Source organism: Ursus arctos, unplaced genomic scaffold (assembly GCF_023065955.2).
Source record: "Ursus arctos isolate Adak ecotype North America unplaced genomic scaffold, UrsArc2.0 scaffold_6, whole genome shotgun sequence".
Classification (NCBI taxonomy): domain Eukaryota; kingdom Metazoa; phylum Chordata; class Mammalia; order Carnivora; family Ursidae; genus Ursus; species Ursus arctos.
Genome location: NW_026623078.1, coordinates 70,648,371 through 70,661,978, shown reverse-complemented (window position 1 = coordinate 70,661,978; position 13,608 = coordinate 70,648,371). Strand labels below are relative to the sequence as shown.

Here is a 13,608-nt window from a genome sequence, read left to right as displayed (position 1 = left end):
GCGAAGCCCGGGAGGGCGGTGCAAGTTCCGGGTGGATGGAGCCAGGGGCTACGCGGGTTTTGCAGATTCCGGTGGGCGGAGCCCGGGCGGGAAGCGCAGAGCACCTTCCGGGAGGGTGGAGCCAGGGCTAAGTAGGCGGATCCCGGGGGGAGGGGGAGCGGTGGGCCGCGTGTGCATCCAGTGGGCGGATCCTGGGAGAGTAGGATTGCGTAATTCCGGGTAGGAGGGGCCCGGGCAGGTGGGTGGAGCCAGGGCGGGGCTGTGCTGCCGGAGCTCAGGTCCGCTGGGGCGGAGCGGGGCATGCTCAGGCCGGCGGTAACAGCGAGGATGGGGTTAGCGTCGGGAGGACCGAGGTTATCCGCAGGTGACTTGAAGGAGTCAGGGGAGGGCGTGGAATTGGTAAACCGCCCGGAGGCGTCTGAGACCCTTTTCAAAGCCGGGGCTGACTGGGGCTTGCTGGCTGTGGAGGAACTAACTAGACGGGACGCGGAAGACTCGACTTGTGCAAGTGAAATGAGAGAATCTTGTATGTGAAAAATGAAGCTTTAGCAATTTTATCCTAGAGGCCGCGGGAACCCAGGGAAAGGGGGGAGTTAATTCCAAATACGTCTGCATCGAACGGTCTTAGAGAGGGATAGCAGCCCCAGATTTCACCATGTTGTAACGTGTCTTTAATGGAATTGTGTGTGTTGACTCGGAAAGATATAGGGATTCCTTAATAGAGTAAGTTTTTTAAAAGTTTAAGAAGAGTCCGCATGGCATCCATTTTGTGTTAATCATATAGTTATTTGCCAGCAATCTGGAAGGAAAGGAACCAAATTATTAAAACTGTTTATCTGATGAATGAATGGTATGAAGGACTTTGACTTTATCCTTATTAGCCTTCTGAATTCTTATATTTGTAATGAACATATGTAACTGATCAGGGTACTTCCCATGATAAAAACTGAAATTTTTAGTTGGTTTATAGGCCATCTCCAGTCAGAAGTTCGAAAGCCTCTAGGAAAATCCTAAAGACTTCGAGCATTAAGTCTATGTGTCAGTTATCAATGTATTGCCTCTTGGCTCTGCACACACACTTCAATATAAGCTATATGATAAATAACAGAATTCCTTTAAGCATTTCTCCTTCAAAGTGGACACCAAGTTAAGCTTTCTCAGTAAAGTGTGCTGGAAGAAGCTTCCTGCAGTTCCTGGGGCAGTGCAAGATTTGGGAGTATGGTCTTGAGAACATCCAGTGGGGTCTGCCCCAGCCACAGGCTCAAACCCAATTCCTCTGCAACCTTACAGCTTTAGTTTGGCAATAACCTTCCTGCAGCCCTCTTAACCCATAAAGCAGAGTTCTGTGAGGCCTGCAGGCATCCACCTGCCCATGCTTCTCTGGCAAACCCTTCAATGGCCTGTGCACATTTATCTGTGGCCCATAGGGTCACACACTGAGCAGTCATTCCCTCACCAAGCCTCCCCTTCCTCCCCCAACCCCACCATTCCCCCCTAGGCATTCTGAGAGCCTTCTATTCCAGCTGGCTCCCAGACTCCTAAGGCATCCCCATGCCACTGGTTAGTGATTGCTCCCCTCCGCCCCCTTCCCTACCTTGCTTAAGGGAAGTTGAATGCCAAGAATTAACTCCTCTAAGAGTGTAACCAAAAGATATAAGGAAACTCTGTATAGTACCTAAGGCTGAGGACGAGTACTCAAGGACAAATTTGAAAGGAGTTTGCACCTGGTTGGAGAATGCGTGGGTTGCTTACCCAATCACAGAGAAGTTCACTGGTTTACCCAGTCTGGAGGTGGTCTGAAGTCACTGGGCAAACAACGGAGAAAGGGTAAAGGAGAGCCAGCAGTCTGCCTTTTATAACATACTTTCTTTATGCTTCTTGATGCTTCAAACTTTCTCATAAATAGGAATTTTTTAACTAAAAAAAACATCGTATTTGTACATTCATGTGATTTCATAGTAGAGACTCTAAAATGGGATATGGTTTCAGAGGAATAAGGTTCTAATGCTTAGATTCTGACCTATAAACTCCAAAGCTCTGGTTGAGGAAGAAATAAGAGTGCACGACAAGAACCCCAAGCTCAGTGAAATCAGAATCTTAAAGGGTTGGGGTTTACAGAAAGGACACAGAACAAAGGAAAGTATTAAAAAGGGCCACAGATATGAAAGGGGAGATCAAGAAGTAGGCAGCACATAATACACTGAGGTTTAACCACAAAAGGTTTTTTTTGTTTGTTTGTTTTAATTGGAGGAGGAGGTATTTTTAATGCTCAGTGTTAAGAGCTAGAAGAAAAAAGATAATCCCATCTCTTGGGACCATATGATATGTGGTAAGGGACTATATAAGTGAAAGAAACAAATACCCAATGTCTATTTTGATTGTGTTTTCTCTTTTGTCTATCAAAGAAAATGATCCTCAGGCTGTAAAGAATAAGGGAAACAGCAGTGAGAGGAAATCAAAGCCAAGATAAGTGCAGTGGTAGAAAGCACCAGTTTGCCTTAAACAGGTTAAAAATCTTCAGACTCAGCTGAGTTATATCCCAGCATACTGAAAGTGCTGTAGATTATGACCCCAAAACCTTTATTATGGATCTTGGGGAAAATATGTTGGAGGAGAAGACATAAGACTAACTGTGAATACTCACTGTCTTGAGTTTCGTAAAAAGGAAAAATACGTATTCCAGACACTATACTCTGTGAACTTGATGCCTATTCCCAGGATGATTTGTGACCATGAAGAAAGGTGATTATTTAGGGGCCTTTAGTGGTTTACCAAGCCCATTTCATGCGACATGGACCTCATTTCATGTTGTTGGAAGAATTAATTGATCATTAGAATAGAATTATAGCACAAGCACTATAATTTGATTCCAACAAAGCAGCTGGCCCGGTATTAAGTCATGACTCATTCAGTTAGAAGACAGAAAGGCTGTTTATTAGCTCGTTTAATGGGAAGGATGCTGAAATGGCTCTCAGAGGCAAAAGATGAGCTGCAGAAACCAGGATCTCAAGAGACCAGAAGCAGAACCTACTTCCCCAGGCCTTCTTTCTCCCCAGCTCTCAACTGCTTCTCAGTGCTTGGCTTCATCCCGAGGTGACTTCACTTCCTGCTGTGGGGAGGATGGCCGCTGGCAGCCCCATATTCATATTTTCCAGGCTGGCAACCCCAGTGGAAAGAGAAAACTCCCTTTTCCTCATAGCAATCACACAGAGCAACTTGTACCTTTATTTTTATGTTTCTGTACTGCCTGACTTTTTTACATGTACAGTTGACCCTTGAACAACACAGGTTTGAACTGTGCGGGTCCACTTGTACGCATTTTTTACGGTACAGTACCGTAAATGTATTTTCTCCAATGGTTTTCTTAATAACATTTTCTTTTCTCTAGCTCATTTTATTGTAAGAATATGGTATATGGTATATAATACATATACAAAATAAGTGTTAATTGACTGTTAATGTTATCAGTAAGGCATCCGGTCAATACTAGGCTATTGGTAGTTATATTTTTGGGAAGTCAAAAGTTATATGCAGAATTTTTTTTTTAACAAACATTGGCCTTTTTAATCACAAGGGTTTGGAATTCTTAATCCAATGTCTGGATTTCAGTCTTTGGACATGTGAAGGAAAAATTTGGGGCCTCAGTTTTGCTACCTCTGAAATAGAGTCTTGCATAGTCTCTGTTGTTCCCGAACTTAAGTTGTTGCAAGGACAAGAAATCACGTAGGTAGACTCTGAAGACTTGACAATTATTAATGTTCCACTCTCCTATATGCAGATTTTTGACAGCAGGGGTATTAGCGCCCCTAAGCTCCATGTTATTCAAGGGTCAACTGTATTACTTTCTAATGACAAATTTTTTAAATAAAAAAATTCTTTAAAAAATCAAATTTATCAACATTAATATAAAGAGCTGCATGGACAGACTAAAGTTCACTTATACCCTACTTTTGTATATTTAGTTTTCTATTATAAATAAAGCTGCAATTAACATTTTTGTATGTAAATCTTGGTCCATGCCGCTGATTATTTTGTTAGGGTGGAGTCCTAGAAGTGCAATTCCTGAGCCAATGGTTTTAAATATTTACCAGGTCTCATGATACATGTGGCTATATTGCTTTTAAGAAATGGGCCTATACCTCAGTATCACATTGAGTGTTATTATTAAAAAACAAAAAATAGGCAAAAAACCTAGCATTCCCATTATTATTTTAATTTGCCTTTATCTGATTATTACTTTCCTGTGTTAAAGGGATAACTTTTTTAAAAAATATTTATTTATTTATTTGAGAGAGAGAGAAAGAGCATATGAGCAGGGGGGAAGGGCAGAGGGAGCACGGAGCCCTGTGTGGGGCTTGATGCCAAGACCCTGACATCATGACCCAAGCTGAAATCAAGAGTCAGAGGCTCAACAGACTGAGCCACCCAGGCGCCCTAAAGGGATAATTTCAATATAAAGTGCTAAGATAACAATAATCAATGGGAGCTGGTGGGGGGCACCTTGCCCTTAGAGGTGAGGAGCTGGGCTGGGTTGGAATGTGATAATGTTATTACTCATCTTACTGAGAGTGAGGAGGGAGGGGGGCAGTAGTCTCAAGGGCCCTCTTTGTGGGCCAGCGCATATCTGTGGTGTTAGACTCGGGGCTGTGTACCATACCTTACATGGGAAAACGGAAAAATTAAAAGGGAGGCTGATAAAGAGAGAAAGCCTGAAAACCACATCACAAAATTATGGCATCTCTTCCCAGCTCACTTCCTGTGCCCACACACCCTCTCTCCCAACCCTCCATCCTGACCTGAAAGGGGTATCTGTCTCACATGGCCTCCCAGCATTCTTTTTGTCAATGTCCATTCTAGGACACCATTGGTAAAATTTTCCCTCTGACCTGAAGCCTCTATACCAGGCGGAATTCTTGGTTACAAACAACTGAAACCATCTCTGGATAACTTAAACAGGAAATCAAATTTACTGGAAGGATAGGAAGGAGGGAAGTTGGGCAGGGCTTGGAGGAAAAGAAGCACAGCCAGGGCACACTGATCTAGTTCTCCAAAATTCCAAGAATCAGCTGGCTAGAATGCCACCATTAATGCCACTGCCTCTGTACCATCTGCTGCTGCCTCCATGAATAACCTCTGCCCCTGCATCTTTGGGTCACCCCTTCAAGAGGCAATGACCGAGCTGAGGTCACATGCCTGAGTCCTGATTACCAGGTTTACAGGAAAATGAAGTCCATCCCTGTAGAATTTCCATCAAAGTAGGTAGAACCCTGCCTAACCCAAACCTAGTCAAAAAGAAAATCTCTCAAATAGGAGAGGTGTCTGTTTAAATTCAAAGTAGTTAAAAAATAGCAAATGGCAACTATGACCCCCCCCCAATTTCCATGTGATTAATGGTTTTTTTCTTTTGACAGAAATCAATGAGATTAGCTATTTTATTTAAGTAAGGTCACATTTACAACATTCCTGAAAGAAATCCCTGTCCAAGTTGATGTTTATTTTCTAACCTTGTTACCAAAGAACAGAAAGGGACCCACCTATAACCTCATTTCAAATGAAGTAATGGAATTATGCTTAGCTCTTACCTCAGCACTCTTTTCTGTCACACATGAGGTAAAAATAAAAGGAAAGAAAGACCTGCCAAAGACCAATTCCACACCAACCCATGAGTTTCCTAAGGCTACTGCAACAAACTATTACAAACTAAGTGACTTTAAAAATAAAAAAGAAAGAAAACCCAGGAACTTATTCTCAGGAGGCCAGAAGTCTGAAATCAAGGTGTCCGTAGGGTTGGTTCCTTCCAGAAGCTCTGAGGGAGTCTGTTCTGTACCTCTCTCCTAGCTTCTGGAGGTTGCCAGCAACTCTTGGCATTCATTGGCTTAGAGATGCATCATTCCAATTTCTGCCTTCACCTTCACATTCCCTTCTTCTCTGTATCTCTTTATGTGTCAAATACCCCTCTCCTTTCTCTTATATGGACACCAGTCATTGTGTTTAGGGTCTACCATAAATCCAGGATGATCTCATTTCAAAGTCCTTAATTACACCTGCAAAGACCCTGTTTCCGAATAAGGTCACATCTACAGGTGTCAGAGTTTAGGAATTGGACATATCCCTTCGGGATATACAATTCAATCCACTATACCAACCAAACGTTGCAGCCAGTGTGGTTATTCTTAATATTGTTAAAGAGAGAATAAAGGAACAAAGAAAACCCTTTGGCTGTCTCTGTCTCTTGGTGTTCTAAAATTTCTGTGTCTTTACTTATTTTAAAAGAACTAAAACGACTGCTATAACTTCTGTGGAGGTCAATCTAACAAAATCTATGTAGCAGCCAGAGGGATTCTTTGAAGAAGTCAGAAAAAGTCACTCCTCTATTCAAAACCCTGTGATGTCTTTTCACCTCAGTTGTAATAAAAAGTAGCCAGAATGGCTGAAATTAACAAGTCAGGAAACAATAGATGTTGACTAGGAAAAAGGGAAACCCTCTTACACTGTTGGTGGGAATGCAAGCTGGTATACCACTCTGGGAAACAGTATGGAGGTTCTTCAAAAAGTTAAATATAGAGCTACCCTACGACCCAGCAATTGCACTACTAGGTATTTACCCAAAGGATACAAACATAGTGATTCGAAGGGGCAACTGCACCCCAATGTTTATAACAGCAATGTCCACAATCGCCAAAATATGGAAAGAGCCCAGATGTGAGTGTTCGTGTGTGTGTGTGTGTGTGTGTGTGTGTGTATAAATGAATAATGGAATATTATTCAGCCATCAAAAAGAATGAAATCTTAACCATTTACAATGGCCCGGATGGAACTAGAGGGGATTATGCTAAGCAAAATAAGTAAATCAGAGAAAGACAATTATCATACGATTTCACTCATGTGGAATTTAAGAAACAAAACAGAGGATCATAGGGGAAGGGAGAGAAAAATAAAATAAGACGAAATCAGAGAGGGAGATTAACCATCAGAGACTCTTAACCATAGGAAACAAACTGAGGGTTCCTGGAGGGGAGATGGGTGGGAGAATGGGATAACTGGGTGATGGGCATTAAGGAGGGCGCTTGTAATGAGCACTGGGTGTGATATGCAACTAATGAATTACTAAACTCTACCTCTGAAACTAATAATACACTATATGTTAATTACTTGAATTTAATTTTTTTTTTTTTAAAGCAGAAAACCTTACAGCTGAGGCCCACAGCCCTGCAGGATCTACTCATAGAGGCGCTTTCATTTTTGGTCTCATTAGCCTCCCTGTCCTCCCCTTTCCTCTGCATGAATCTTTCTTCTCCCGGATACCTAACTTCTTTAGGTCTTTGCTTACACTTACCTGAGAGACCTTGTCTAATCATCCTGCTTAAAATTGCAGGCTTCCCTCTCCCCTTCCGTACTTTATATTTCTCTTCAACACTTACGATAATAAACATTTATTTCAATTATTTTTTTCCTTCCACCAGAATTAAAGTTCTATAAGGGCACTTTTGTTATTCACTGCTGTATCCCCAGTGTTTAGAATACTGCCTGGCACATAATAGATGCTCAATAAATATTTAATAAATGTCGGATTAAGGAAATGTAGTTATCCAAATCAATAAAGCTTATTTCGGTTTCTCTAGAACTCCTCTCACATTCTGATCATTCAGCATGCTATCTATTTCATAGTCAATTAACTGCTGTATCTTAGAGAAGCCATTTTCTGAAATTCTTTAATAGTAGCAAACATTTATTGAGCTCTTCCTATGTGAAGACACGGTTCTAAGGTATAATATCTTTGAGCCGTAGGTATTCGGATTATTATTATTATTAGTTAATTTACAGATGAGGAAATTAAGACCGGGGAAAGTGAGTAATTTGCTCAAAATCGTATACAAGGGATACGGCAGCGATGGGTACAGAACCTGCGTCCTTAACTATAGTACTCCGCAGGGTCACTTTTAGGTCCCTTTCTGTTGTTGTTGTTGTTGTTGTTGTTGTTGTTTTTGATAGGTAAATTGCTTTGGTTAAGCTATCGGTAAAAAGCTCTTAAGGATCAAAGTCAAGCCCTGCCTAAAGCCAAGTGCTTTATCCAGCTCCGGCCGAGGACTCAGCATTTTGCATTTGAATCCTGCGTGGCGGGAAGCTGAAGGCAGGTGACGGGCGGAGCTGGGAGGAGCCGCCAGGCCCCCGCCAGCCAATCAGAGCAGGCAGGAGCCTCCCTGCCCCCCCCACCCCCGACAGCCACGCGCCAAAATTCCAAACGGGACCTCTCTCCGCTACCCGTCGTGTCCCTCCGCCGAGTTCAGCGAGCCGGAACTATATAAGAAAAAGAAATCAGCGTTCTCCCGCCACTGTCCGCTCAGGTCCTGGTCACTGTCGGTGCAGGTCCTCCTTAACTTCAACCCGAAGTCCTTCGCCCGTCAGAAGAGCGGAAAGTTTCGAGCTCGCTGTGGTAGGGACGCGGCGTAGGCGGGACAGGCGGCGGAGGGATTCCGGGTGCGCGCGCTACGGCTGCTGGCGCGGAGCTAGTGGCGCCAGAATTCGGAGCGCGGAAGAGCCTGAGCGGCTGCCGGTCGGGCTCGGGCCCGTCACCCACCGCGGACGCTGGGCGCGGAGACAGGGAAGATGGTGGTCCTCCGCAGCAGCCTGGAGCTGCACAGCCACTCCGCTTCCTCGGCCACCGACCCTCTGGACCTGTCCAACGAGTTCCTCAGCCTGGAGCAGATCGGCCGGAGGCGGCTCCGCTCGGCCCGTGCCGCTGAGCAGTCAGCCGTCACCGTGGCCGCCACGGGCGTGAGTACCGGCCTAGGGCGGGCCCCTCGGGCCGGGCCTGCGGGATTGCCCGCGGCCGGTTGGCCGGGTGGGGCCTGGGGGCTGGGCGGCGCGGTCCGGGTGACAGTTGGTGGGGGGGAGGGGGGTTGAGAGGAGTGTTGTCGAGGACAAGTAAAATGGAAGGCTTCCTAAGATCGGAGCCCCAAGGGCTGTGGGTCGGGGCAAGAGATCGGGCAGTCTGGAAGAGGGCTATGCAGTTCGTTACTAACTCATTTCACGCAAGAGGAAACCGAAGCTCTCTGGAATCTTGGTTTGTCGGGCTGCCCCACCCCCATCTCACACACCTCCCTAACCTATAGCCCAGGCTCCTGCCCTAGGTTCGCATCTTTCCAGTGCAGCACACGTTTACTGACCCCCTACTGGATGCAGGATAGATGTTTTAGGGGCCACGGGAATAGAAAGATTGTAGTTCAGGTTTTCTGACCTTCATTTGCGATACAGAGAGGTTCGGTAATAAGAGCGCCGTGAAAAAATACCAGGTTGCATAATGTGGAGAGATGGAGACCAACATTTCATGTACACCTTCTTCATTTAAACCTCGTTAACAGCTCCGTAAGAATGGATCGTTATGATATCTATGTTACAGACGAAAAATATGGACTCAAAGTAGCCAGTGAGGGGTAGATCTAAAATTGGAACTCGGACCCTCTGCCTCCAAAACCTTTCCCTTTCTGTTATATCATGCTGCAGTTATAAACAATGGCTATAGGGGAAGTTTCCAAGGGGGCGGAGCAGTAAAGTCTTGAAAGAATTACTTCTCTTTCTAGGTCTGAAGTACTGATTGGATTTTTGATTGTAGAGTTAAGGCCAGGGGGAGAGTCCCTCCACCTCCCTACCGCAGCTGCCAAGAGGCAGAGGTGAAGGAGACAGCGTTAACAAAAGGCTGGAGACGTTGAGGAAGCAACACTAGAAAAGTTAAGGCAGCAGGAAGTAGTCTAGTTCTCTTTGAGGGAGGGTAGGCTTGGGGCTGAGAAAAATAGGACCGGAGAGAGGATTAGGAAGTGGGAAGTCAGAAAGAGAGGCCAAGGGAGAGAGAGTTGACAAAACATAGTTAAGGGAGTGATCGCTATATGAAATTTGTTGTCAGTGTCTTTCGTAGGCACCTTGTACTAGTTGCTGCTCTACTGAAGGGAGTGAAAAAGTCTGTTTTTTCTCTGCAGTTGTGATTCTGAATTGAAGAAATAATAATTTCCTGACTTTCAGGGTCTGTTTCTCAATGATATGTTGAGATTGAGATCTGAGGAGGCCAGACATTTCTGCACTAAACTCGGATCCCTTAACTTACCTATGTTCAGAAAATCTAATTATTTCAATAAATACTTACTGAATATTTCTTATTTTATGGACAGTGCTAGATCCTATGACTGTAATGATGTATTGAGCACTGATTAAGTAACATAGGCGCTTAAAACAACTGTCATCGCTACATCAAAAACTAATGATGTACTGTATAGTGGCTAACATAACATAATTTAAAAAACTGGTAGTTTTGAATCTCAGTTTATCAATAATCTACTCTTGTTAAAAGAGGTGATACCACATGCATAGTGAGGATTAAATGTGATGATGCATGTAACGAGATTACCTGAGCGCTTGGCATATAGTTAGGACTCAGTCATTGTCAGCAACTAAGACCACAATCAATTTTAATGCCCACTCCCATCTTTCCATTTCTTCAGGCCAAAAACCTGAGAGTCGTCCTGACTCTTCTCTCATTTCATGTTAGCAAATTCTGTTGGCTCTACTTTCAAAGTATATTTGGAATCTGACCACTTCTCAGATCCTTCATTGTTGCCATGCTGGTCCAAGCCATTATCGCTTCCCTAGGTTTTTTAAATGGATTCTTGACTGGCCACCTGGTTTTCCACCCTTGTATATAATGATCGCCTTCCACAACTGTCAGTTCTCAGTATAGCTTATAGTGATCTTTATGAAAGTCAGAAACAGTTGATCACTCCTCTGCTCAAAAATCTCTAAGAGTAAAAGTTGAAAAGTTTGGGAGTAGCCCGACACCCTTTTATCTTTATGATGACATTCTCTTCCATTTTCCCTTTTGCAAAACCTAGTCTATTCCAGCTCTGTTGGTTTAGCTGCCTCGTGGAATACCAGGGCCTTTGTACTTGTTCTCCCCTCTGTTGGGAATACTCTTCCCCTGAATATCTGCATGATTCATTCCTAATTTACCTTTTACATTTTTAATTTTAAAAAATCTGAGAACTCAAAGTACTTAACATTTTCCAAGAATTTCATAATTATTAACTCAATCCTCCTAACCTTATGAGGTAGGTATGGTCATCTTTGTTTTGCAGGTGAGAGAACCGAGACACGGAGCCCTAAATAGCATGCTCAAATTTACCTTTATAATAAGCGATAGAGCTCCAGGTTCTACCTAGGAGAACTTAGGAATCTCTCTTTCAAGTCTTTGCTAAAACTTTACCTTTTCAGTGATGCTTACCCTCACCACCTTATTTAAAATTACAGATCACTCTTATTGACATGCCTCTTTACTCTGCTTTATGTTCCCTTATAACTTATTACCTTATTACGTGTTCTATTAACTTTCTACTTTTTAAATATTTTATCTCGCCCTAAGTCAGAATGTAACTCTGTACAGTTCTGGATTTTGAACTTTTGTTCAGTATTATATTTCTAGGACCTAGAATAGAACCTAGAGTGTACTAGGGGCATAATAAATATTCGTTAACTATCCTTGGTCTAAAGGAACGTAGTCTAGCAGAGGAGAACTAACACATCAATATAGAGAGACTGTTTGCCATTCTTGCCATATCAGGGGTATGTGATGGCTGAGCAGTTAACACTCAGATGGGTTTTTTTAGGGTGGAAGGGATTTTTTTTTTTCCAGGCTAGGATTTCCCTACCTTTCCAAAGGTATTAGGGATTATACCTTTTTGAAACATAGTAATTCTGTCTTTTTTAAATTCTCAATAAACCAAATTATAATCAAAGGGTTACTTAGCATGGGATTGGATCAAAAGAAATGGATAGCCCTGAAGGGTAATGTGTTCATGCTGTCAAAGCCCACCAATACCAAAAATGAAACATACCTTTGTGATTGGAATATTTTCTAATTTGGGGGTTTACATGCAATACATTTGATTTAATTACAGCTTGCTTTTTATATCAGTCATGCATTTCAGAAACTTAACTCCTGATCACCCTGATTGTATTTAGATATTCTTATTTCCTCAGCTACATTTTTTTATTATAATAATATTTTTTATTATGTTAGTCACCATACAGTACATCCCTGGTTTTTGATGTAAAGTTCCATGATTCATTTGTTGCGTATAACACCCAGTGCACCATGCAATACATGCCCTCCTCACTACCCATCACCAGCCTATCCCATTCCCCCACCCCCTCCCCTCTGAAGCCCTCAGTTTGTTTTTCAGAGTCCATAGTCTCTCATGCTTCATTCCCCCTTCTGATTACCCCCCCTTTCTTTATCATTTTCTTCTCCATATTTATTGACAGATCATTTTTTAGGATAAGTTACTTTTAAAGATGGTTAAATTTATTCATATTAATTTGTTAACTTGGATTTTTCTTTATCTCATCTTGGAAACTGACCTTATATTCAATTTCTGAAGGCACTTATAGTCACCTATTTATTAACCTTTCTACCTTTACATTTTGAATATGATCTCAATCAGCTGGGCTTAAGGGTTTGCTTGTTTTTGGTTTTTTGTTTTTTTTTTTCCTCCTGACTTGTATGGGTTCCCTGAAGTTTTGTTTTAAATTTGTTTTTTTTTTTGTTTCTTAAACTTTTATTTTCATCCTAATTGGATCACAAGATCTAGCATATTCATCCATTCAGATGCCCCTTCTGTGCTTTCTTTTTCTTCCAGAGTCAGACTAGCCATTGCCTATTTCTGTGCTTTCATGGGTCTGAGGTTCGTTGATTCATTAAATTTAGGGTTGTTCTCATGCTAATAGTAGGGAATAGTCTCTCATGGATAGTAGTGGGACGATGAGTGTACATTACTTTTAGGTTGTGTTTATGTACACTTTTATTTTTCTATATGTTAGGTAAAATAAAATATGCTGTGGTATGTAAAAGGTACTTTTTTAAGTTGTCTATTTTAAAAGTTTGAAAAGTACTGTAAATGACACTGATATGTACAACATATGGGAGATTTTTTAAAACTTCGTGTATAACACAACAAAGAAAAATGAAAAGTGTTCAGCTTAGTGAATTATCACAAAGCATAAATTGGGATATTTTGACATGTTGCTATGACTGTTGCATCCTGAAGTTGGGTGACATGGCTGCTCTGAATTCAAGAGTGTGTACTTGTTTTGATGTAATAATAGTAGTCCATTTTTGTCAGTTTGTGTTAAAGACTGGCAGTTGATTTTATGCTTAGAAGTTGCAACTTTTAGAACAGGGATCTGACTAAATAGTGTTTAAGATGGATTATAGTCGGGGCGTCTGGGTAGCGCAGTCGTTAAGCGTCTGCCTTCGGCTCAGGGCGTGATCCCGGCGTTATGGGATCGAGCCCCACATCAGGCTCCTCTGCTGGGAGCCTGCTTCTTCCTCTCCCACTCCCCCTGCTTGTGTTCCCTATCTGGCTGGCTGTCTCTCGTCAAATAAATAAATAAAATCTTAAAAAAAAAAAAAAGTTGGATTATAGTCAACAAATGTGGAGTTTGGAAGACCAGTTAAAAGATTATATTATTAATAGCTACCAATTATATAGCACTTGCTGTGTACCAGGCATGGTACCTAATATACACATACATTTGCCTTATTAAGTAATTATTATTATTATC

The 13,608-nt window shown here is 42.3% G+C and overlaps 1 protein-coding gene across 2 annotated transcripts in view; it reads left to right on the top strand.

Annotated features, from left to right (window-relative positions):
• The first annotated feature begins 8,479 nt into the window (after positions 1–8,479).
• Positions 8,480–13,608, top strand: part of ATAD2 (ATPase family AAA domain containing 2) — a 61,653-nt gene continuing 56,524 nt past the window's right edge. For both annotated transcript variants that reach the window (XM_026495469.4, XM_026495467.4), the window contains exon 1: positions 8,480–8,775. In XM_026495469.4, coding sequence (XP_026351254.1) covers positions 8,608–8,775 — 168 coding nt within the window. In that variant the 5' untranslated portion in view covers positions 8,480–8,607. The remainder of the gene's footprint in view (positions 8,776–13,608) is intronic.